Source organism: Diabrotica undecimpunctata, chromosome 1 (genome assembly GCF_040954645.1).
Source record: "Diabrotica undecimpunctata isolate CICGRU chromosome 1, icDiaUnde3, whole genome shotgun sequence".
NCBI classification, from domain to species: Eukaryota; Metazoa; Arthropoda; class Insecta; order Coleoptera; family Chrysomelidae; genus Diabrotica; species Diabrotica undecimpunctata.
In genome coordinates, this window is record NC_092803.1 from 10,562,988 (window position 1) to 10,589,358 (window position 26,371).

At 32.1% G+C, this 26,371-nt stretch overlaps 2 protein-coding genes across 2 annotated transcripts in view; one reads left to right on the top strand and one right to left on the bottom strand.

Moving 5' to 3' along the window:
• LOC140444602 (monocarboxylate transporter 2-like) overlaps positions 1-26,371 on the bottom strand; it is a 798,852-nt gene that overhangs the window by 252,605 nt on the left and 519,876 nt on the right. The window lies entirely within an intron of this gene.
• LOC140444593 (uncharacterized) lies at positions 16,954-25,509 on the top strand. Its single transcript, XM_072536356.1, has 2 exons — positions 16,954-17,726; positions 22,951-25,509. Exons 1-2 carry the CDS (start codon positions 17,701-17,703, stop codon positions 24,905-24,907), a joined length of 1,983 nt encoding a protein of 660 aa, XP_072392457.1. The 5' UTR covers positions 16,954-17,700; the 3' UTR covers positions 24,908-25,509.

The following is a 26,371-nucleotide window of genomic DNA, read 5'->3' on the forward strand; positions in this document are numbered from 1 at the left end:
TAGGGATGAGAAGATTCCCGTGAGTGGTCCACTTATAAGAAGCAATGCTGAACAATTTGCTATTGAAATGGGGAAAAATAATTTTAAGGCAAGTACAGGGTGGCTCGACGGCTTTAAAGAACGCAACAAAATTTCTTTCAAATCCATTTGTGAAGAAAGTGGGACCGTTAATCAGCAAGAAGCCAACCAGTGGAAAAAAAATTTGGAAGAGATGATTCAGGGTATAGATGAAAGAGATATCTTTAATGTTGACGAGACGGGTCTCTTTTTTAAATGCACTCGTGACAAAACGCTACCATTTAAAAACGAAAAATGTCATGGAGGAAAACTAAGTAAAGAAAGAGTAACTCTCCTAATTGGTGCAAACATGGACGGATTGGAAAGACTGCCTCTACTGATGATTGGCAAGTCGGCTAATCCGCGTTGTTTTAAGAACGTCAAGTCAAAACCAGTGGAATATGTGAGCAGCGTAAGAGCTTGAATGACTAGTGATCTTTTCGAGAACTAGCTAAAAAAATTAGACAAAAAGTTCATAAAAGAAAAAAGAAAAGTTATTTTGTTTATTGACAATTGTACGGCACACACCACTATCCCATTGATGGAAAATGTAAAAGTTATTTTTTTTTCTGCTAACATGACTTCAGTTCTCCAGCCTATGGACCAGGGTGTCATAAAATTTTTTAAACGTTTATACAGACGTTTTTTGGTTGAAAACATTTTGGTGGAAGATTGCGACACCCTTAAAATAAAGTTAGACATTCTACAAGCATCTCGAATGTGTAAGAAAGCTTGGGACCAAGTAACACCTGAAACGATCAAACACTGTTTCGAAAGAGCTGGTTTTATAAAAAAGGAGGAGAACACAGACGACAATTTAACAGAAGAGCTGCTTTCAGTTGACTGCTGGGGGGACATCATTTCTGATCCTGCCATCTCTTATGAAGATTTTGTCAACGTGGATAAAGATGTTGTAGTATGTGGTGAAATAACCGATACAGAGATCATCGCTGAAGTGCTTAAGGACAATGATGAAAAATAAGAGAGTGATGAAGACGACGCATCATCAGTGGCGGGAGAAATACATGTTCCGAGTGCGGCCGAAGCAACACACCATATTACGCAACTTAAACGGTACTTTAAAAGTAAAAATGATGTAAGTCACTCTATTTTTAGTTCACTGAACATCTTAGAATCGTTTGTCATTACCGAGAAGTTAAATTCTAGAAAGCAGCTAAAAATTTCGGATTTCTTTATAAAAAAATTAGTCTATTTTCATTAATTGTAACAAATATGTATTCTTATTTTCAAGATTTGGCCAAAATACCAATGAGAAAACCTGCAAATGATAAAAATCGACAAAAATTGACCATTTGTTATAGCTTGCAAATGCTTTAATTTGTATTCTGGTCGAATTTTGTTGGCCCATTTTTATCGGTTGACAAACTTCGGGCAAAAATTGTAACGAAAACATCTGCAAGCGATAAAAATGGTCAACTATTGTTGATTTTTATCATTTGTAGATGTTTTCTTAGGCATCTTTGTTTTTTGTGGATATATTTTTAATTCGAATTTTTGGATAATTCTGAAAACGATAAAATAATTCGATATTTCTGCAGAAAACATCTGTAAGCGATAAAAATGGTCAACTATTGTTGATTTTTATCGTTTGCATATGTTTTTGTAGTCATCTTTGTTTTTTAAGGATATATTTTTAATTCGAATTTTTGGAAAATTCGAATTTTTGGATAATTCGAATTTTTTTAACCCTACAGCAGGCGCGCCGACTACCGTTTCATAACCGGGCGCGCTGTGTATTTTGTACACAAAACACATTTTAGTTGATTTTACCAAATTTAGTGCGTTTTAACAAAATGACAACCACGATTTACAAAAATAGTTTATTGTTACATAAAATAATAAACATAAAACATGTACCTACGGTTTACTTCACTCGATTTCTTCTGATTGCTGCCGTTCATTGTTCTTACATTTTACGCAGGTAAATGTGGTTTCTAAATACATTTTATATACAAATATTCTACATAGTCCACATCTAACTGTTGTGCTGGAATTTTTTGAGCCTGGACATATTGCACAACGTCCACGTTTTCTAGAGCTTTGCACTTCTGTTCTAGTAGGTTCTTCATATGATTTATATTTCATTAGAAAACCTTGAATATCCTAACGAAGATATCGCATTGCCGCTCTTTCTGAAAGATGTACTTTCATTAAACTCAAGCTTAAATTCTTTAGAAAAATTCGGCGACATATTTTGGGATTTGTTTTATTGGTACAAAACAACACCTCCATATCCATTAGAGAAAAAAATATAATTAGTGGCCATCTTCTGGTTATTCTTTTTACAGAATATGATGCACACATTTGGTCAATAGTATCCACACCGCCTTTTGTGGCATTATAATCTAGAATCATTTCTGGTTTTTTAGTTTCGACGTCTACGGTGGCAGTGTCATGCATCGTGGATAAAAGTATGACCGACTTACTTTTTTTTGGAACAAATGAAACCAAAGTGACATTTTTCTGGAATCCAAAGAGTGACGTTCCCACTTCTTTTTGTTTTTGGGGTAAAAATTTAATAGGTATTTCCCTTTTGTTTTTTCTCAAAGTGCCAATTGTAGTTATTTTATTTTCCAAAAGGGAAATAGCTAAAGGATAACTGGTATACCAATTATCGGTTGTCAAATTGCGATTTGAACCTTTTATATAATCAATAAGCCTATCTACAATATCACTGGGAGAGTTTGATACAGCATAAGGCCCCTCAGGTTGCCGTCCACAATAAACCTCTAAATTTCCAACAAAGTAAGTTTGTGCATCGCCCAAAATGAACAGCTTGATACCGTATTTTGCTGGTTTATTTGGTAAATACTGGATAAAACTACAACGTCCTCTGAATCCCTCTAGTTTTTCGTCTATTGTAACAAATTCACCAAGATTATAGGAATTTTTACAGTTACTAACAAATGCGTCCAATATTTTTCTAATTGGTGCAAGTTTGTCATATATTTTCCGTTCATGTCTTGTGGTTTTGTTATCAAAGCTCATTGAACGTAACAAAAATAAAAATCTTTTGTAACTCATTACAGCTCTAAGAATTTCTTCCATCAGATGTCGAAAGTTTAAGTGCGTTAGTATGGTTAGCCTTTTTAGTGCCTAGGAGGTAAAGCACTTCCAGTAACGCCATTATTTCACTTTTTGAAGTATGTTTCATATCTCGTTCTCTTTTATATTGAACAGATTCTTTTTTACTATCAATGTACAAATTAGTAAATTGTACGATGTTCTCTAATATATCAGAATCTATCATTTTTTCAAAAGCTGAAAGTTCTGAGGTCACTTTTGAAGCCACTGCCTTTGGTCCTGGAAGTATTTTAATAATATTTTTCTTTTTAATTTTTGATTGCGACGACAGCGAAGTCTTACGCCATGCAGTTTTTTTATCTTTACCTTGAAAATATTCGAAAGCAGTCGTACTTACTGCAGTATTATCCTCGAAGTTACTGGCTCTGTCGTGGTCATTCTGTTCTTGTTGAGATTCAGAATTGTGGTCATCATGGTGTATTATTTCTTCATCTGTCTCAGATTCATCGGAATCTGAGACATCGATTATATTTCACTAGTTTCTGTTTCTGGGTCTTCATTAAGAATTTTATATAACTCAGCCTCAGTTAAAAACTTCTGTCTAGCCCTGCAAAAATAAAAAAAAGTAACACACAAATAATATAACAATGCAACTAAATTTCTACATGATATTCTCTCAGCGTAGCCGTTATATTCCTTCTCAATTATGTTACAATATCCTGTTCAACCTAAAATATAAAACTAAAGTTAATTTGACTTTAATTTCGAATTACAACTTTTTATAAAGTAAAATAATTAATGGATAAGATACTTACACTAGAAGGCGAGCCGTGTATTATGTACACAAAACCGTCACACTCTCGTATGTCTAAGAATTCTCACAAAACTCAGCTGCAACAAAAAATATTACTCAACTATTCGAACGACAGATCTCTACTGGACGAATAGACGCGACGATATCGCCAGATTGACGACACTTCTATTTTTAGACGACTTTTTCTATTGGACGTGTACAAAATACACGGGCGCGCCCGCTCGAGGGTTAACGGTCCCTTGAGATTCAAATTATCCAAGTTTCACTGTATAAACATTTGCAACAAAGTTATAAACAATAGGATGAAAAACTTTAAATCATTCACATTCAATCACAATTTTCATATCAAAAAAGAACTCGATGCATTTTCTAAAAAATGCATTTTCTCGACTTTACAAACTTTACAAACATCAACAAACTTTATTTACCCAAATGCAAAAAAAATTACCCTATTTTCTTGATATAATGAATGGATCCTTTCTGTGTTATAGTGGTATCAAAAGAAGCATTTTTTTTATTACATCAAATTTCATATTTCATGTGAAGCGCAGATTGTCATTTATAATTCATGGTATCAGTTTATATATCACAAATTCGCAAATTTGCGTATAAGGCGTCGATAAACCGAGGCCGGAAACTTTTCCATAAACTCGGTGTAAAAAAAACCACCGAAGCAAGTCGTAAAAATCCGAACCTCGTCATGACTAAAACGACTTTATTGCCCCGTGTTCTTGTTTTATTGTCCCGTCGGCAAATATTTCAATGGACTTAGAAGTTATAGGCAATAATATACTTTTAATGACAGATAAAAGGAAGGAGAGGCTCAGAAGAATTAACTCGCTCAGTTTTGGCGGTTAGCGGGTTTGAATTTGGTTTTATGGCGGCGGGATATGAGGCGGAGGAACGAAAATTAAAAGTTTCGGGTAGGGAGAGTTTACGGCTGAATAAAACGGCAGGAAATGAAGGTTTGACCGTTGATTGTTTTGTCTGAGGCTGCTGAATATGCAACAAAATGCTGAAAAGGGGGATGATTAACCATTTCCGCTTACAAGTTGTTTTAAATGGTCAATATTATTAAATTAGTTGCAGTACAAGCGAAATTATATATTTTCGGGTTTTTAAGCGATAATTATATATGTTTATTCAACACAAAAAGTCTACTGTCGAGTATGTTATATATTGATATAAAAATAATGATAATATTCATTTAATATCAATATTTTTTCGTTCTCTGTTCTTTTATACGGAGTGAAATCGTATACATTGCCCGAGGCATCCGTGAATCCTTAAAGTATTTGAAATGTGCTACAGATTCATACGGAGAATCTATTGGATGGACAGATTTACTAATAAAGTGGCAAATAATAAGAAAATTAACTTGAAATGAGCATTATAAAACGACCCAACGTTACATATGCATAAGCTACGTAATCGGAAAAAAAGGAGTAGAGGGGTTACAGGACGGAAAAAGGAGGGAGACCGAGGTTAATCGCCGCTGTTTCAATATTTTCAAATGTATGCATTCACGTTTTTGATTTAAAAGCAACTAATTTAGAGATACAATAATGATTAATGGACTAATTTTAAACTATTTTTATTTTCTAATAAGATATACAAAAAGAAGATATTATTTAATAAACACCAAATTATTTATCGTTATCTATTACTAATTACCGTCCTCATTTAAATAATTAATACGTTAAAAATCACTGTTATCTTCTCCGGTGTATGCACAATGTGCCCACTGATGACACGAAACACACTCCATTCAGTTTTCACCAGGTTTACCGTTTTAAAGGTATCGAAACAGAAAAGACACGAACAGTCTTTGACGTCTGTTGAATCAGCAGACTCGACACTGAGGAGTAGGCAGAGTGAGACCTAGGTACCGTTTGACAGTTCTTGTATTTCTACAGATCAAGATACTGGTACGTCACGAGTGATGAAAGTAGGCAGATTACGACCACGAACTCGAACGGAACCATATCCCACTTGATAATGGCTCCAAAATAGGTGCCAAAACGTTGAGTTTATAAATTCTTAACGCATTTTTTACCTAGAACCGTTGATTTGGGTTATTCAATCAACGCTAGAACTTAATAATTTTCATTGGTGAATTTAATGCCGAAGTGATGGGAAAGAGAAACGACAAGGAACAAGTCGTGGGAAAGTATGGAGTCGGTGATAGAAATGAGAAAGGAGAAAGACTGGTTCAGTTTTTCAGCAGCAACAATATTGCTATAATAAAAGTTGTCAATTTATATTTAAATGGGAATAAGCCACAATTAAAGGTTAAAATACGTTTATTGACGTTTCAATTTCCACTTCGGAAATCGTTCTCAAAATGGGAATAATTTATATTTAAATGGGAATAAGCCACAATTAAAGGTTAAAATACGTTTATTGACGTTTCAATTTCCACTTCGGAAATCGTTCTCAAAAAGTTGTCAGTGTAATAAATGAATTTCAAACAGGCAGCGACCAAAAACTAATCAGAGCAAAAATTGTTTTAGATGTAAAACTAGAAAGAATAGAATTAATCAAAAAAACCAAGAGTAACCGGTATAAATATTAACAATCTAAAAGAAAACTCAGATCACTACCAAAAGATAATTCTTCTCTAAAAGCGACAGCTCTTAATTAATGGAAATCATCCTTGATAGAGCCAAAGAAATCGAAGATCCGTAAGAACAAAATGAACATAGTATTTTATCTGATAAGACTAAAATATTGCTAAAACAAAGAATGGAAATGAAAGTAAGTAGCAATATACAGACAATACAATACACAGAACTTTGTAAGATAATAGGAAAAACTATTAAGGAAGACATAAGTAATTACAATGAAAGACTGATAGAAAATGCAATTGAAAACAGGAAAAACTATAAGAAAACAAGAAAATAATGATTCATTGAGAAGAAGCAAATCGTTGCTTTAACAAACAAAAACACCAGAATTACAGCCAGAAATGAAATAATGCAACTCGTGACTAAATACTATAGCGAACCATACAAAGCCCCTACACACTTGAAAAAGTAATTAGTAACCAAGAAGATGTTCCAGTCCTTGAAGAAGTCCTTCCGAAAGAAGTGGAATCGATAATTACAGAAATGAAAAGCGGTAAAATAGCTGGAACAGATGGTTTAACAGTGGAACTGCTTAACTACGCTGGCAATAAAACCTGGAAAATCTCGCCTAAGAATCGAGATGCATACCAGTCCACTGGAATACAGCAAACATAATTCTCATTCATAACAAAGGTAGCAAAGGGGATATCAAAAACTACAGACCTATAAGACTACTACCAATTATATACAAGATATTCACAAAGATCATCAACAACAGATTAACAAACATATTAGATGCTGCACAGCTATCTTCAGAAGTGGATTCGGTACCATAAATCATATTCATACACTTAGAGGATTAATGAGTAGAGCTAAAGAATATGAAATACCGCATTAACATAGCATTAACCTTAATAGATTTCGAGAAGGCTTTTGATTCTATATATCCCAAGGCAGCATTAGAAGCTTCGATCAACCCTATATAGAAACTTTAGCAAATATATAGAGACAAGCTAAAGCTTAGGTAAAAATTTATGAAAACACTCCAGAATTTCCCACTACCAGAGGTATCCGACAAGGAGACGCAATATCACCAAAGCTCTTTACTGCAACTCTAGAAATTATATTCATCAAAATGAACTGACAGATCAAGAAATATCCATTGATAAAGAATACCTCAGCCATCTAAGATTTGCAGACGACATCGTTCTGATTGCTAATAATTCTGCAGAACTACAAGAACTTGTAAGCGACCTAAATGCAGCTAGTAATGAAGTTGGCCTAACCGTAGCCGCACAGGGTAAGACTGGTCGTCACTCGACACTGAGGAGTAGGCAGATTGAGACCACAGTGCCGTTTGATGGTTCTTGTATTTATACAGACCACGATACTGGTATGTCACGAGTGAGGAAAGTAGGCAGATTGAGACCCCGAACTCGAACGAAATCATATCCATCTTGAAATTGGCTCCAAAATGTGTGCCGAAACGTCGAGCATTAAATTCTCAACGCGTTTCTTCTAGAGCACGTGACTCTAGGTCAAAAGGTCTGTGATCTTATAAAATTTAATAAATTATCTCAGACTTTCTTTACATACTAGTTAGAATGGTAGTGTGACAGGTCAGACTCTTATAAGCATCCCATTGTTGAGAACGGCATTGTGAAAAATATATTTGATAGTTTTGTACCATGCTTCCTTCACTCTTGTACGAAGTTACCATCGCAACTACTTTACTCAATTCTATTATATACTACAACATTTTTATGAGGTGTTTTCGCTGTTATCTCTTTTATCACTATATTAATTTTGCCATTTACGATATTCTAATTTTTCCCTCCATGCAGTGTTAGTTTAATTAGCACATACAATTTAATACTCTTACCTCAGCCTTGTTAACCTCCTGTCTTCCTCCCATCCAGCCGTCACGTACAAAAAAATGCGACTTAAAATCTTCATAGACTCCTTGATAATCTACACATACAAATCAGTCTCTTCCTTGCCAATCCGTTTCGTGTAGCAGTCAAAATCACCATGTCTTCATACTCCTATGGCCATAACTTCTTCTTTAGGTGGCATTTCCGCGACGGCGGTTGACAATCATCATGGCTATTTTGATCTTAGATGCTGCCGCTCTGAATAGTTCGATTGATGTGCATCCGTACCATTCCCTCAACTTACGCAACCGTAAGATTCTTCCTCTTCCTACACTTCTCTTGCCCTGTATTTTCCCTTGTATAATTAATTAAAGTTTACGCATAACATGCCCCAGCTTTCGTGTCTTGATGGTTTCCAATATTTCCATTTTTTTGTTGTCTCTTCTCACGACTTCGTTGTTTGTTACATGCTCGGTTCATGATATCTTCAGGATTCTTCTATACACCCAAAGTTCAAATGCTTTTAACTTTTTAACTCTCAAGTCTAATTGCAGTTCTCTTGCACAAAGTAACTTTCTCATTTTATTGAAGTTTATTCGTGCTTTCTCTATTCGAACTTTGATTTCTCTGGAGTAATCGTTTGTGTGATTAATTATTGTGCCAAAATAATTGTAGTTTTCAACATGTTCATAAATTTTACCCTTAATTGTCAGTTAATTGATAACTTCACTCTTCGTATTTATTTCCACTTACATTTTGATATTATTATTGAGATGCCGGTTGTAGTGAGTCTTTTTTCTCAGCCCCTTTTTTCCGTTTATAGCCGCTACCATTCATTTATAACGCTCTCCTCACTCTTTGGCTTTCTTCTGTCTTTAATTATTCGTTCTTTTCTCAACCAACAAGGTTATTGACTTTTGCATATAATGGAAGGGTAAAGCAATCTTATTACCACAAATAATATTATAATCTTTCAGTATTTTATTTAAATGTTCAAATTTTTAAAACGTGACATCCAGACAATTGACTTCGATTACAACCTCTTAAAATTATGCAAAAGCCACTTTTAGCTTCTTTGTATACCTTATCGTCCTTTGAATTTTTCCTAAGCTGTACACCAGGTTTGCTATTCGTTTTATTTTAATCTAGGGATTCAGAGATAGATTTTATAATTCTGACGATTACTGGAACAAAGTTATTCAAATATAGAGACACTTTATTGAACAGTAAAATGTGATTTGTCCATAAAATCGTACAGTTCTTACCAAACGACAAAATTTGTTACAAACAAACTTCATGTACGGTAATTACTACCATTATTTTTTAAATACATGCATAAATAATTTGACAGAGTCCAAAAGATTTTATTCTTTGATAATGTTCGAACGAAATTTATTAATATTGTTCTGAAGCTATTTATTTACTAATAGTTTAACGTATATCCCGGATAAAACCACGATAGGAAAATATATCGTCATCCTTATAGTTTCTCCTCTGATATATTCATTTATGTTAGTCCGCTTTCCTGGCTTTTGTTGGATTAATGTGTTTTCCCATTTTTCCATTATATCCCCAAATCCTAAAATCGGGCCATTCGTGTTTCTCTAATATTTAGTGCACAGTCTGATTTGTAAAGGCAATAAATTTCTCACTTGCTGTTCAGCACTATCACCATAAATAAAAGGAGTTAATCTATAGAAAAAAAGATAGACCCTGCGGCAAATATGCTGCTTCTGAAAAAGTTAATAGGTGTACAAGTAGAATTACGTTTATTTTCTTTTATTTTAAAATTTCAATCGCGTCAACTACTTATCGTATATTAGCGTCATCTCGATTTATAAAGTATTAGTTTATAAAAAGGAAAAGACAGTTAAGATTTGATTTCACGTACAGGGCGCTTGCGCATCCGCTTATACGCATTTCGGCTTAATAGGCCTCATCAGAACGGCTTTCGCAGTCGCTCTGAACGTGAAAATAAATCTTTTCTGTCTTAGGAAGCAACTCTAACATGGCTTCGTATAGACGCAATGTAGCGACATCTGATAATAAAATCGTAGACTAATTTTCGAAACCAAATTTAGAATTTCGCTTTAATCTGTGCCTTCTAAGAATTGCAAGGCAAAACAGACGTTGATAAAGATGTTATGAGAGACATGGGGAATCTAAAAATTGCATGCCACAACATATCTCCTCAACGGCGCTTGCGCATCCGCTTATACGTATTTCGGCCTAATAGGCCTCATCAGAACGTCTTTCGCAATCAAATTTTTATTAATTTATATTTGGGTTTAATTATTGTATTATTTTTTCTTCTGTGCCATGTCTGTGTGCTTTTAAGGTCTTGAAATATTTCTCTATTAACTGCTGTGCGAAATAGCTATTCAGCTGTCATATCGCATATGGCAGGGGTTACCAATTATATTCCCTGAGGGTCCGTTTCGAAAAACTACTACACTTCCGCGGTCCGGACACTCAGCACTAAACCAGTGGCGTAACCGGGTGGAAGGGTTACTCAGAAACCCTCCAGTCGTTGTAACCCCCCTCAGGAGAGCATCCTGGTTACGTAAGTGAAAAAAGGCAACTAGGCGACCTCGTTTAGGGAGGAGTATGAAATAAACTCAAGGAAAAAGATGATTATAAAGCTTTATATTGTTTTTTCTCTCTTCTTTGTTTAAAGAAGAGAGAAATTTTTGCAGCATAATTTGAAATATTTGTATCTTAGAACTTAATTTAATCATTTAATGCTACTGTTTCCCGTTATTTTCTTTCTGCAACTACAGTGTTATGGAACATATCTAAATCTATCTTACATTTACATTTACATAACATATCTTAAACATTTAAATGTTTAGTCCAGTCGTCAGAGAGTTGACCCCAAAAAGAATAATATCTCTCTCTGTTGTTGTTGAACAGAGAGAGATGGAAACGGTTGAGCGAGGGAAGGCAGTGAATACTGTAGAATCCCTAAATATATATATATATATATATATATATATATATATATATATATATATATATATAAGAATAATATAGGGAGAGAATATTAATTTTGGGACTCCAAAAAGGATGCAAAAAAATTTACCACTTTTATCCCCGGGCTTCCCCCTAAAATCTCCCTCATAGAGGGATAAAAACGCAAAAAATTGATTTAGCAAGAATCTGTACGCGGCAGAAAAAAAATGTTTTAAATCAAAAATGTAGCTGAGATATTTTTTATTTTTACATGAAACATCTCAGCAAAATACAAAAATTGCATACGAAAGCAAAGCTCTTTACTTTTACGCTTCTTGATTTTTGTAAATATGACACTCGGATCAAAAAATATCCAATTTTTACCTTCGAGTTGATACAGCATTGTTTTATTGAGCATTGTTTTTATGCGCGTATATTTTTTCCTACGGCGTACAAATTCTTGATAAATCTATATTTTTTGCGTTTTTACCTCCCTACGAGGGGGGTTTTAGGAAGAATATCTTGGCAAAATTCAGCTTGTTCGTATGATTTTTAGAGATTTAGTGACATTTTCGTCACTGACGACTGGAGTAGTTAGTAACAGTAATAGTATTTGTTTACTTTACAACTGCAGTTTTGTACATAATTTACGGTGAATAAAAAAACTATATAAGTACGGAAAAGAAAATTAATCTTATATACTAAAACGCTAGGCCCTTTTCTTGTCCACCACTTTACTCAAAAACCATATTAGATAATTAAAATATTTTTTCGAAATATTATTAGTAATACGTATGAGATTGTCAAGATATACTTTTGGAACAAAAATTCAATTCCGGTTTTGAGATGACCGGAAGTTAAAATTTACTTTAAGTTTTAGACCACCCAATGTATATATGGATCGAAAGGTCTCGTCGAGACGAATCTAAATATGTACTTCCGGTTGCGATCCGACACCGGAAGTGACCCGAAACGCGCATAAAACGTCAAGATAGAGCAAATCTGACACCGGATTCGTGATCAGCATGCAAAATTAACTGCTAAATGATATCCATGTCGACATTTGATGAACTAAAAATTGCATTCCGGTTCTGAGGTCGACTTCCGGTTTCGTTTTTATTAGTCAAATCAATAGAGAATTCAACGAGTTCAAAAATGTAAGTTAACGAAATTATCATTTATAGTTTTTGAGTTATTGATAAAAATATTTTTACTTCCGGTCATTGTATATATTGTATATTTTTCTCGCAAAATAAAAATTTCATTTAAAAAACTCGATGTTGAGTTGGTCCGCTAGTATCTCATTGTTTTTTTGGCCACTGTACGGTTGAATACTTTCCTGTAAATAAGTAAATGGAATATAATTGTGTATTGTTTTAATAATATTATGAGTACATTTTGTAGTATTATAAATTATTACTGGAAATATTTTAAAAGTTAGAAATTTACACAAAATGGTAATTTACATGTTATCTTTTCTACATTAGTTTTAATGCAAGATCTATGTTTGTTTTAAGCTTTGTAAATTTAAAAACTATTTTAATCAAATGCTCAGGTGACAAGTACTCTTATTTAACATGTAAAGAAGAAGGGGATATAAAATAACGCACATAACAAATTTTATATTAGTTTAATTAAATTCAAAATTAATGATTACAGTAAGTATAAAAATAAAGGTAAAACTTTTTACAAAATTAAACTATTCGTTACAAAAATGACACTTTTTATTTTCTACAACCTGTCTGAAATTTGGAGTGAGGATAGTGAAACTGAGATCTGTACCTTAATACTATATTATGAATTTAACGGCGGTCCGCAAAAAACATTATCTAATAGATACTGCGTAGTAATAATTGGTTCTGGATCCTTTGATTATTTGACAAACACATTAATTTTTATCTCCAACTACTCATCTTTGCTGTTGAGCTATATTTATGTTGCCAACTATCATAAACTTTGTATTCGTAATATTAATTTTGATGCATTTCCTTTGGCTTGCTTCATTTACCGTAACAGTGTAAAGGTATCTACGTTTTCTGTAAAAATGGCTGTATTGTCATCATACCTGCTATTATTAATTCCTTCTTTACCAATTTTTACTCCTTCTGGTCTGTCATCCAAGGCTTCCTTAAATAATTCCTCGGAATATAAATTAAAAAAAGTTGGCGATAGTACACAGTCTTGTCGTACTCCACGTTGTAGATTTTTTCATCAGTTTCGTAATGCAACCATCTTTAGTTTGAACTGACTGACTTCGACACAATAGCCAAGAAATACAATATGATAAAATCAGCAGAAAAAACCAAATGTATGATAACATCTTAATACCCACTACGATGTAAAATCGAAATTTATGGAAAAATAATAAAGCAGGAAGTAAGGTTTAGATATTTGGGAATAGATATAACTAGTTACGGGGATGTTAAAGAAGAAGTACTGAAAAAGTACTCATAGAAGTGCTGAGTTGATAATAAACACATTTTAAAGTTTTTTTATATAAGTCTGATGGTATTCCTTTGATCGAGATGCCGCTTTAGAAAATTTTGCGCGTCAAATAAACGGAAATATTTCCATTTATGCTTTGTTTATACCGAGTTGGGTGAACGATTTTAATAGATGATGAGATCTCTCTGGGTGAAGCCGCTGTTAAAGCATTTAGTTTTATTGGAGTCCGAATTTTTCTCCAAATTCGTAATGTGTTTTCGTTTTTCATCTTTTGTCGTGGGAAAATGTGTAGCAGTGTGAAGTTTTATGTGAAGTTAAAATAGAAGTTGGTTTAAGATCTTGACGTGAAAAGAGCTGGGGTGTGTATTCTTTAAGGAACCGCAAATTTATATGTGGAGAAGTGAATATTATACTTAAATGTAATGTGTCAGTTTTTTTCTAAGTGATCACCGTTTTTTTCGTGCTGTGTTTTATCTGAGGGATTTGTAAGACGGCGTTTCGAATGGTTTAGAAGATATCCACATGGTTTCAAGCAGGAGTTTAATTTTTTTAAAAACTGAGCCTTAAAGATTGCAGTTAATTAATCCGAAGCCCCATGATCCAGCCCAACTTCATCATAGAATCGCCTTTGTTTGTCCCTGGTCATTTCAGACCTTTTTGCAGCTTGTAAGACGCATTTGTGTTATTTTTTCAGTGTTTTTGAGTCCAATTTCCAACCCCAAAACTTTTCAAGAAGGTATATTATTCAGTGATATCAGGTACTCTTTTTTTGTTTAAAATTTTCAAAGTAAAAATAGACATTTTTCATCAATAATTGCTTTCATGACAAGTTAAAAGGTTGTAGTAAAAAAAATTATAAATATTAGTGATTGGCTAACTGTCCATATATTAATTATTCTTATAAAGTTTTAAAGTTTAATTTTGACATATGACAGTTAACATTATTTTCTTCGGACATTTGGTACCTATGGTTATACCTAACCATAAATTTTGAATTTGTTTTGTTTTGTTTTTAAAAAGGTGGATCCTAATGTAAGCTCCATTGAAAGATCTAGATTATTTCAATTTATTAATAATTTTCTATATAATAAGTTTTTATAGTGTCCCCAACGTCTAGAGTTTGTTGTAAACTGTTTATGGTGAGATAATAATAAATATGTAATGTTTCTCCCTAAACCAAGAGTGTTATTGTCTTTAAAAAGATTCTAAACCTTTTAATGTATTTTTTTTAGGAAAGAAAAACCTATCTTTCCATCCAGCAGGAAGATTCTTGTAAGCGGCGTCCAATTTAAATACCTTAGGAACCTTCTTGTGTTGTTTTGTTTAGGAAATCCATGTAAGTACCTTTTGATTTCACTTTTTGTAGTTATCCCTTTCAATCCACCTTTTTTTATATACTTTCTCATGACCTAGCTCTCCAATCAAACAAAGAGTAGCCATTCGCAAACGTTCCGGTTTGTTTTGCTTACCGTATTTCGAGCCCAGTAATTTTTGTCCCCAATTTTCGACCCAATATAAGTAATACCCTATATGGTAGGCAATATAACCGCTACAATCTGCCCTAGCTGTCATTATATATTGCCTAGGGAAAGAAGAGCTTTGCGTATTTTGATGAACATTTAATTTCACTAATAACAACCGTTATTTTCTTTATTACCCTTTTACACAATCACTATTTTTTCCTTGTCCTTGCCTGGATTTTTGTAATTTTACATCACAAAATGTTAAAACTTTGTCCATCTTCTCTGTGCTAGCTCCTATTTTTGGACCTAAAATTATTTTTTAAAGCATTTTTAAATTGTTTAAATTGTATCTACAGCATTTTATATAGATCTAGCCTTAATTAAAAAGAGAAAAACCAAAGTTCAATGAAAATATTTTAAGATTAAGCCATTATTCTGTAAACATCCTTAAAAGCGTTAAATATAACTCATCCCTTTTCTGTTAGACGACTCTCGATTTCCGTTTTTGAACCCATTCTACGGAATATCGCCCATTCCTTTTATTCCGACCTCATAAACATCGGCCTCCTGCCGCTAACTATATTGTCCTATTTTTTACTGACACTGAGGCAGAGATCTCTTTTATTTATTAGGTCTTTTCTTCTTTCTGATAAAATACAATGATGGCAAATTCCTACAAAATACCACCGACTCTACCAGACCTTAATGGACTTTTAGGATAACAAATCAAAAGTACTTTCTATATAGAAAACAACAGTCACAAAATGACGCGCTGTTGTCGGATGAAATTTATAAAGTAAGTAACTAAGTAAATTGGTAAGATTTCTTATGAAATCTATGAATTTTAAAAAGAATTCTATTGCATTAACCCATTTTTGTCCTCCATTTATTCGCATACATTTTTCTGAATTCTGATTTTTTGACAGAACTCCAGATCTGGGTCTTTTTAATAAACATTATTTTTTTTACCCCCCAAAAATAAAAATCGAGTGGTGTAATATCAGGAAACCTCAAACGCTAGACTTTAAAATGACTGTTTTTTCCTATGTAGCGAATATAAAATTTTTGGCTAACAATTGACGAAGAATCGTTGAATTATTATCTAAATTTAAACTTTCTTGCTTACAGTTCTTGTAAAGGGAATCCGTTACGATTAATTGTGTCTTCGTTAAATTTTTATATTCCACAGTATCCAAAACAAACATTCCAATCAATATTATACAAACCATCGAAAACATCTACTTCCATAATCGAATACAGGCAAAGATAAATGGAAAACTAACACAGTGTATACCAGTACAAGCGAAGTCAGACAGGGTGAGTCGTTAAGCCCACTTTTCTTTAATATAATATTGGATGAAATAATACAAGCAGTACGTAAAGGTCATGGTTACAGAATGGGGAACAAAGAAATCCAAATATTATGTTATGCAGACGACACCGCATTAATCGCCAAGATAGAAGACGAGCTCCAAAGATTCACACGTATCTTTATTGTAACAGCCAAGAAATACAATATGATAATATCAGCGGAAAACACCAAATGTATGACAACATCTAAATACCCACTATGATGTAAAATCTAAATTGATGGAAAAATAATAAAGCAGGAAGCAAGTTTTAGATATCTGGGAATAGATATAACTAGTTACGGAGATGTTGAAGATAAAGTACGACAACAAAAATTAAAAGCCAGTAAAGTGGCTGGATCTCTTAATGATGTAATGTACCTACCTACTCACATGTAAGATAATTAAAGTATCTATGTATTTCTATATAGTTTTTAGTCACCTGGTATATGTTATTTACAATTATGAAAAGTTCTCATGTATAATCACTAATAATTATTTGCTGTTAGAAATCAGAATCAATACTCTTCATAAATATTTTCCTATTTAGAATAAATAAGTTTCGCTAGTTTATTCACCTAATACTTCGTATCTATGGAATAATAATAATTTATTTCTCTTATTTCTTTGTTCGATAAGCTATCCGTATTTGCTATTTTAATATTAATATTTGAGTCCAATCTCTTGTACTCAAATCCATCCAGAAACATCGTTAAATAATTGTAGATAACAGAACTTATATATTCATAGTTTTAAGAAATAACAAGGAGAGTGTAATTTTCATCCTCTAATATAATAAATTTATACATGTCAATATATTCTGTTTAATTCCAAAACAAAGAGTTAGTCCGGAGAAGAAATAAACGCATAGTATTCCATAACAAAATTTGGTGTCAGAACGTGGGATATTAGTAGCAGAGTTCCTCTGATTGCTGATAGAAGGAGAGCTGAGGAATTTTTGAATTGACTTGTTTCCTTCGAGGAATCATTCAAAAAAAAAACTGTCAGTGTGGAAAAATCGCCACTACAACTAATTACATTGGGGTCCAGTACATCCAGTTCGAAATCCAGTTCCAGTCATAACCCAATTGTAGTTCCATCGGAAGTAGAGGTGAACCCGTGGAATAATAGACTATGCGACCAACAACAATATTCTACTTGTAAGTACATTCTATCTTAAATTCTGTCTCATATTTTAAAAATCTTGTAAACGTATGTCTACTTTATATCCTGATATAAGTAACTTATTTGACGAACAAATACCTTCTCCCGACTCAAATTCTCTTTCAAATTCTTCTACTTCTAATTCAAATAAAATGTCAGTATCAATTGAAATAGCTGAAAAACTTCTCATTCGATTTGATGGTACAAAATCAAAATTATACGAATTCATAGACAATTGTGATAAAGCATACAATTTAGTAAATCCGCAATCCAAACCCATCTTATTAGCCATTATAGAAACTAAATTAACCGATAAAGCTAGGGCCATAACTAGAAACAGAACATTTGACGAATGGAAAGATTTAAAAGACTTCTTATTAGATGCTTATTCTGAACGCCGAACTGAAGGTCAGTGGCAATTGGAATTACATTCCTTACGTCAGATGCCCAGTGAAAATGTAATGTCATTTGCAAATAAAGTTGAAAATTGCTATATAAAATTAATAAATACACTTGATCCAGACTTATCTCCAGATGCAAGAAATGCATGTACTAAACTCTTAAAAACTCAAGCACTAAATGTCTTTATTAGAGGATTAAACAAAGACCTCTCTATTTTAATCAAAGCCCGAAATCCAGATTCCTTAGAAAGAGCTGTTGCTATAGCAATTGCCGAAGAACAAGAACAGTTATCAAGACAAGAAATTTTCAGACCATTCTGTAATATTTGCAAACGAAATAACCATTCCTCAAATAACTGTCGATATAAAAACAATTCAGATAGAAATGTTAGACATCTTCAAAATTCTAGTTTTCAAAACCCAAAATATCCTAATTCAAATCTTCAAAGGTCAAATTCTCAAAATCAAAATTATAAACCTTCAAATTCAAATTCCAATTCTGATTTTCCTCCAAACTTAAGAAAAGAAAATACCAACACTTCCCAACGTTTTTGCAGATACTGCAAAAAACCAGGTCACGTTATAGAAGAATGTAGAAAACGCGAATTTAACAATAAAAACAAAAATCCAACAAATTCTTTAAACTTCCAGAATCCTCGACAACCAACGGTCGATTCTCGAGGAGTTCGTTCAGTTCAGGCCGTATCACAACCATCAACTTCTCAGTCACTTCCTATGTAGATTTACCCTTAGTAAATAATTCTAATCCATCCTCTTGCAAGTTTCTAATCGATACAGGCGCAGATATTTCTTTAATTAAATATTCAAAAATACTAAACATTCCAAAAATTTATTCTAAGTCTATTACTCTACGAGGCATTGATAAAAATGTCTTAAATCCAAATAAAACTATATGTAGTTGTAACGTAAATTTCAAGATAAAAGATTTTGTCCAAACTCATGTTTTCTATGTCGTAGAAGACGATTTTCCTCTTCATTTCGACGGTATATTAGGTAGCGATTTTTTTGAAATAAATAAATGCCAAATTGATTATAAAGAAAATAAATTAAACTTTAAAAATTGTTCTATTTCAATCGAATATATAAAATCTCCATTAAACAATGACAATGACGAATTTCTGAGAGATCAAAATATCGAGACAAGTTCTAATATCGATGAAATATTTCCTTATGATGCTAAATCCATAGAGGATCATTCTTATTTAGAAACCAATGATATCCAAATAACCTTAAGTAGTGAAGAACTACTATCCAATCCAATTCAATCTAAATCTAACTCTAAATCCAAAGAAAATTCAAGTCCAAAATGTGTAAAATCCACTGAGATATGCACAAATAAAACTTGTAACTCTTCACGAAATCATAAATCAAAATCCTGTTCAGAAGAAAAATCCTGTTCAGACGATCTTATACTAAATCAAAACTCTAATTCTAACTCAAGAAGTAATAAAACTATTCTATCCGCAAGAACTGAAACAATTGTTCAAATTAAAGTAATAAATAATGAATTAAGCGAAGGATTATGTCCCGAACGCGAAATCTTTAAAGGTGTATTTTTATGTCCTAGTGTTGTTAAAGTAAAAAATGATTTCTTTTTAACCTCAATCGTAAACACTACTGAAACGGATGTTGAATTAAACGATATTCAAGTAGCAATAGAAAAAATTCCAAATTTACAAAACAATGCAAATATACGAAAAATGTCTTCTTATAAAGATAATACGAATTCTAACAGAATTGCTAAATTAAAAAATGCCTTGAGAACAGATCATTTAAATAGTGAAGAAAAATCATCTTTAATTTCTATTTGCAAGGAGTACAATCATATCTTTTATCTGGAAGGAGATCAACTTACCAGTACAAATGCCATAACTTGCAAAATTCCTTTAAATTCTAATGTACCTATTAGCACTAAATCATACAGGTATCCTGAAGTACACAAACATGAAGTCGAAACTCAAATAAAAGGTATGCTAGATCAAGGTATTATCGAAGAATCAACTTCGCCATGGAATTCGCCCCTTTGGGTTGTGCCAAAAAAGGCCGATGCTTCAGCAAAGAAGAAATGGCGAATTGTTATAGACTATCGACGACTAAATGATATTACTATAGGAGATTCATTTCCACTTCCGAATATAGTCGATATATTAGACCAATTGGGTCATTCAAAATATTTTTCAACAATAGATTTAACATCAGGATTTCACCAGATCAAAATGGATCCTGAGGATTCTCCAAAGACTGCTTTCTCAACTCCGTCTGGACATTATCAATATTCACGAATGCCATTTGGATTAAAAAATGCTCCCAGTATTTTTCAAAGGCTAATGAATACTGTCCTCTCAGGAATACAAAATTACAGATGTTTTGTCTATCTCGACGATATAGTCATTCATGCCGATACATTAGAAAATCATAATAAAAGATTAAAAGAAGTATTCGAAAAATTGTCTACATTCAACTTAAAAATACAACCAGATAAGTGCGAATTTTTTCGTCGCGAAGTAATGTATTTAGGACATTTAATAACTGAATTTGGTGTCAAACCGGACGAAAAAAAGGTATGTGCTGTTACAGATTTTCCTATACCCAGAACACAAAAAGATATTAAGAGCTTTTTGGGTCTCACTGGTTATTATAGACGCTTTATAAAAAATTTCAGTGCTTTAACACAACCTTTAACAAAACTGCTGAGGAAAAATGTTGAATTTAATTGGACAAGCATTCAACAACAGTCATTTGAGAACCTGAAATCAATACTTTGTTCAGAACCAATACTTCAGTATCCAGATTTTACCAAACCCTTTGTCTTAACAACGGATGCTAGTAATTATGCAATAGGGTCCATACTTTCTCAAGGTAAAGTACCAGATGATTTACCTATTGCTTATGCTAGTCGTACCTTGAACAAAGCGGAATCAAACTATAGCACAACAGAAAAAGAATTACTTGCAATTGTATGGAGTGTTAAACACTTTAGACCATATTTGTACGGAAATAAATTTTTCATTTATACGGATCATAAACCACTCACATGGCTATTTAATGTAAAAGATCCCGGATCAAGACTCGTTAGGTGGAGATTAGCATTAGAAGAATATAGCTATGAAATTATTTATAAACCAGGTAAATTAAATCAAAATGCTGATTGTTTAAGTCGTCCTCCTTTAACCATATCTGAAACAAATATTTGCGAAGAAAACAAAAACCCGGCAACAATCACCTTACAAATAAACAAAATGAGTAAAGAAAATAATGACACTTATTCACAGTTCTTATCTAAATCCGAAACTATATTAATAACAAATGATAATATAAAAGAAACAAATGAAAAGATTACATCATTTTCACAAAATTTAGCATTGTTTGTTTCCGTAGATTTAAATTTTAATGAGATCGTTCAGAAACAAATAAATAAACAATTCAGTCATATAGAAAAATTGAAAGCCAAAAATCCAAGACTAAATGACATTATATATATTTCTGATCAAAATAAAAACTTTTATTACATATTTATAAAAAATAATTATTGGGACAATACCTCTTATGAAGATATATTTAATTCCCTAATAAAATTAAGAGACTGGTTATTAAACGATAAAATATTAAAAAATTTGCCTACCCAGAATAACTTTTAGCTACGATAAATTAAGTTGGGGAAAAATTAGATCTATGATTAGATTTATTTTTAGAAAAACTGATATATCTATTATCATTTATCATGATATACTAACAAATCCTGAACCTGAGGAAATAACTACAATATTACAAGAGAATCACACTAGTCCTACGGCTGGACACTCTGGTTTTCATCGGACATACAATCGTATAAAAAAACATTTCAAATGGAATAATATGAAAAATGATATTAAAAACTTTATAAAAACCTGTGAATCTTGTCAGAAAAATAAACTCGTTAGAAAAAAATTCGTAAAGCCCATGGAGATAACAACAACAAGCTCAAATCCATTAGAAAAAATATTTTTAGATATAGTAGGTCCTTTACCTTTAACCGAGTCAGGTAATAAGTTCATATTAACATTACAAGATGACTTAACAAAATTTTCTCAAGCTTATGCAATTCCGAATCATGAAACCAAGACTATCGCTGAAAATCTGGTTCGTGGATTTATTTGCAAGTTTGGAAAACCCGATATAATAGTTACTGATCAAGGCCGAGATTTTACTTCCAAATTATTTTCTCAAATCGCCAAGCTTTTTAAAATCAGACATATAAATTGTACTGCTTATCATCCAGAATCAAATGCTGCATTAGAAAGGAGTCACGCTACTTTAGCAGACTACCTTAAACATTATATTAAAGCTGATCAATCCGATTGGGACGAATGGCTAGATTTTGCTATGTTTTCATATAATACAACTAATCATACTTCAACCAAATTCACACCATATGAACTAATATTTGGATATACACCTAATCTACCTAGCAGTATAATACGACCAGTAGAACTCAAATATACATATGAAGATTATTTAGATAATTTAACACTTAAGCTTAGAAAATCTCATGAGTTAGCAAAAACGAATCTATTAGAATCTAAAGTAGTCAGTAAAAAATATTATGACCAAAAGATTAATGACACCGTTTTCTTAGAAGGACAATTAGTATATCTCCAAAATGAGCAAACAAAGAAGGGTCAAACCAAAAAACTTACACAAAATTATAATGGACCTTATAAAATTCTAGAGATAAATTCTCCTGTCAATTGCACAATTTTAGTAAATAAAAAACCAATAAAAGTTCACATGAATAGATTGAAACATGCTTTTGTTTCAGGTATGCAATAATATGGCTGACAAATAGTGAACAAATTCACAAGAAATATACCAATACTCCTATCAACAAATCACCTGGAATCTATTACGAACACATAAAAAATGTTCAATTTATTGAAACTCATTGGAACATATTAAGTCATATTCCTTTACAACCTTTTACAGACAAATTAAATTTTGTAGATCTCACCTATCAAAAAACATTAAGACTGTGTCAAAACAAACCAGTTCTTATTGAATTACGATTATGCGATACTTCACTAAAACTCTTAGGACAAATCATACCTAGACTCTTTCAAGATGAACAAACTTTAAAAAACATAATTCTGCATGAACATTTTAGACCAAAACGCGCTCTATTTAATGCAATTGGATCTGTTTTCAGGACCTTATTCGGTACCTTAGACAGTGATGATGCTGAAAATTTCAATAATGCTATTAACAAAGCTGAAAGTAACGAAAATCATCTTCTTGATTTACTAAAACAACAAATTCATGTAGTAAAAGCCACGATTGCAAATTTTAATAACTCTATTACAAATCTAGACCGAAACAAAGTGATTTTTGATAAAAATTTTGAATCAATTACCAATTACACAGATAAAATGAATAATAAATATTTTAATTTAGATTTAAAACAAAAAATTGAAGAACATTTTACCTTACTAACTTTCTTTATAACAGAATTACAACAAGAATATTCTACTTTAATAAACGTTATTCTATTTGCAAGAAATAATAACCTTCATCCTTCTGTTATAACACCTGAGCAACTAATTCAAGAATTATCTAAAACGGTAACGCATTTACCTAGTACATCGACTTATCCATTTCCATTGACTATCGATTATGCTCATAAATATTTCGATATCATTTTACTTAAATATATATATTTTGATAACAAGATTTTAATTACGGTTAGTATACCTTTGGTTAGTAATACTCCTTATTCTCTTTTTAAACTAATATCTCTTCCTATAATTCATCCAACATTAAAGAGACTTACCTTTATTCTTCCATCTGTCAAATATCTTGTTCTTTCAGAAAATAGAAACATTTATGTTACTATTGATACATTAGAAGACTGTTATTCATTAGATGAAGAAAAACTTATTTGCAAAAATCCTGATACTTTCCGATTTACACACACTAATCCAATTTGTGAAACTGAATTGTTAACTTCAATAACAAACATACCATCTAGTTGCGATACTCGTATAATTCAAACAGAATATGAAATTTGGCATAAATTAAACAAACCAAATTCTTGGATATATGTTTTACCCAAACCAACAGATTTAACTTTAAGCTGTCAGACTAGTACGCCAATATCTATTGTTCTTTCAAACACAGGTATTTTTTCTACTTCGAATAATTGCAAAACTTACACCGGATCAACTATTTTGATATCTGTCTCAAATCCAAAAGAAAGTAATTTTCAGTCTATCATTCCAGATTTATCCCTTCCAGAAGTCTGTTGTGATGATATTAAGATAAATAATGAATCCAAATTACACCTTGTTCCCTTACAATTAAATAATCTCGATCGAGATGCATTAAATTTAGCAAGCCATAAACTAGATAATTTAGAGAAAATGACCTCAGAAACAAATATTAATTTTTCAGACACAATAAAAAATAGTTCTTATTTCACTTATGCAATCTTATTTTTGATAAAATGTATGTTACTTTATATTTTATACAGGATAATTAAATATTTTTACCGACGATTTCGTAGAAATCCGTCACATAGTTGTCAACAAATTACAAATTGTTTAACACTAAATATATGTCAAAGTAAACGAAAACATGTACATGAGACAGATTTAAGTATAGATTGTAAACATAATAAAGACAATAATTATAGTGAATCCAAAAAGTGTGAAGAGACTAGTTTCACAGAGACTACACCGATAAGACGAAGTGAAAGACTATCGAGACTAAAAGAAACTATTTAAATGTGTTAAAATAAAATAATAATGTATACAAATGTTTTATACCATTTAAATGAAAATTCATTTTACAATTATTTTCATTCTTACAAAAGGAGGTGTAATGTACCTACCTACTCACATGTAAGATAATTAAAGTATCTATGTATTTCTATATAGTTTTTAGTCACCTGGTATATGTTATTTACAATTATGAAAAGTTCTCATGTATAATCACTAATAATTATTTGCTGTTAGAAATCAGAATCAATACTCTTCATAAATATTTTCCTATTTAGAATAAATAAGTTTCGCTAGTTTATTCACCTAATACTTCGTATCTATGGAATAATAATAATTTATTTCTCTTATTTCTTTGTTCGATAAGCTATCCGTATTTGCTATTTTAATATTAATATTTGAGTCCAATCTCTTGTACTCAAATCCATCCAGAAACATCGTTAAATAATTGTAGATAACAGAACTTATATATTCATAGTTTTAAGAAATAACAAGGAGAGTGTAATTTTCATCCTCTAATATAATAAATTTATACATGTCAATATATTCTGTTTAATTCCAAAACAAAGAGTTAGTCCGGAGAAGAAATAAACGCATAGTATTCCATAACAATGACATAATCTGGAAGAACAAACACCTAAGACAAGACACAAAAACAAGAATCTATAAAGCGGAAATTAGGCCTATACTATGTATTATACACTGCGGAGACAGGACCTGACACATCTAACACGAGACGTCTACTAGAAACAACTGAGATGAAAATCATCATCACGTCGTGAACTGATCTTTGCCTGATGTGTTGGTTTGTTATGTGGTCTTGAAGGCTCACGTTCAGCATTGCACGTTCCATGGCTCGTTCTGTAACTCTGAGTTAATTCGCAGATTTTTGCGTGAGTGTTAAAGTCTCTGCTTGATAAGTTTGTACAGGCAAAACACATGGGTTATAAACCTTTCGCTTGAGGCCTATTCGCCTCTGTATTTCATGTGTTTGATTTTCTCTGCTTATTTTGATCTCGTGTCCCAGATATTTGTAAGTATTTTTTTGTTGTATAGTATTATTGTCTATAGTTATGTTTCCACTCATTACAAGATTTGTCATAAGTTTAGTTTTCTCAAAGTTTATATTTAATCCTGCTCTTTCAGACAGACTTTTAAGCGAATGTATCATAGAAACTGTATCTTGTAAGTTATCTGCAATTAATACAACATGATCTGCAACCCATAGATGATTTAATCTTTCTCCATATATATTGATGCCCATATCTTGCCATTGAGTGTTTTTAAATATTGACTCTAGAGCTGCCGTGAACAATTTTGGTAAAATATTGCCTCCTTGTCTAACTCCTTGATCTAAGCTGAATTTTTCTGTGTCTTCGTGTATTCGTATACTTGATGTAGCGTTCTCGTAGATATTTTTGATTAGTGTCGTGTACTTGTAATCTATTCAGCTTTGATTTAGGGCTTCCA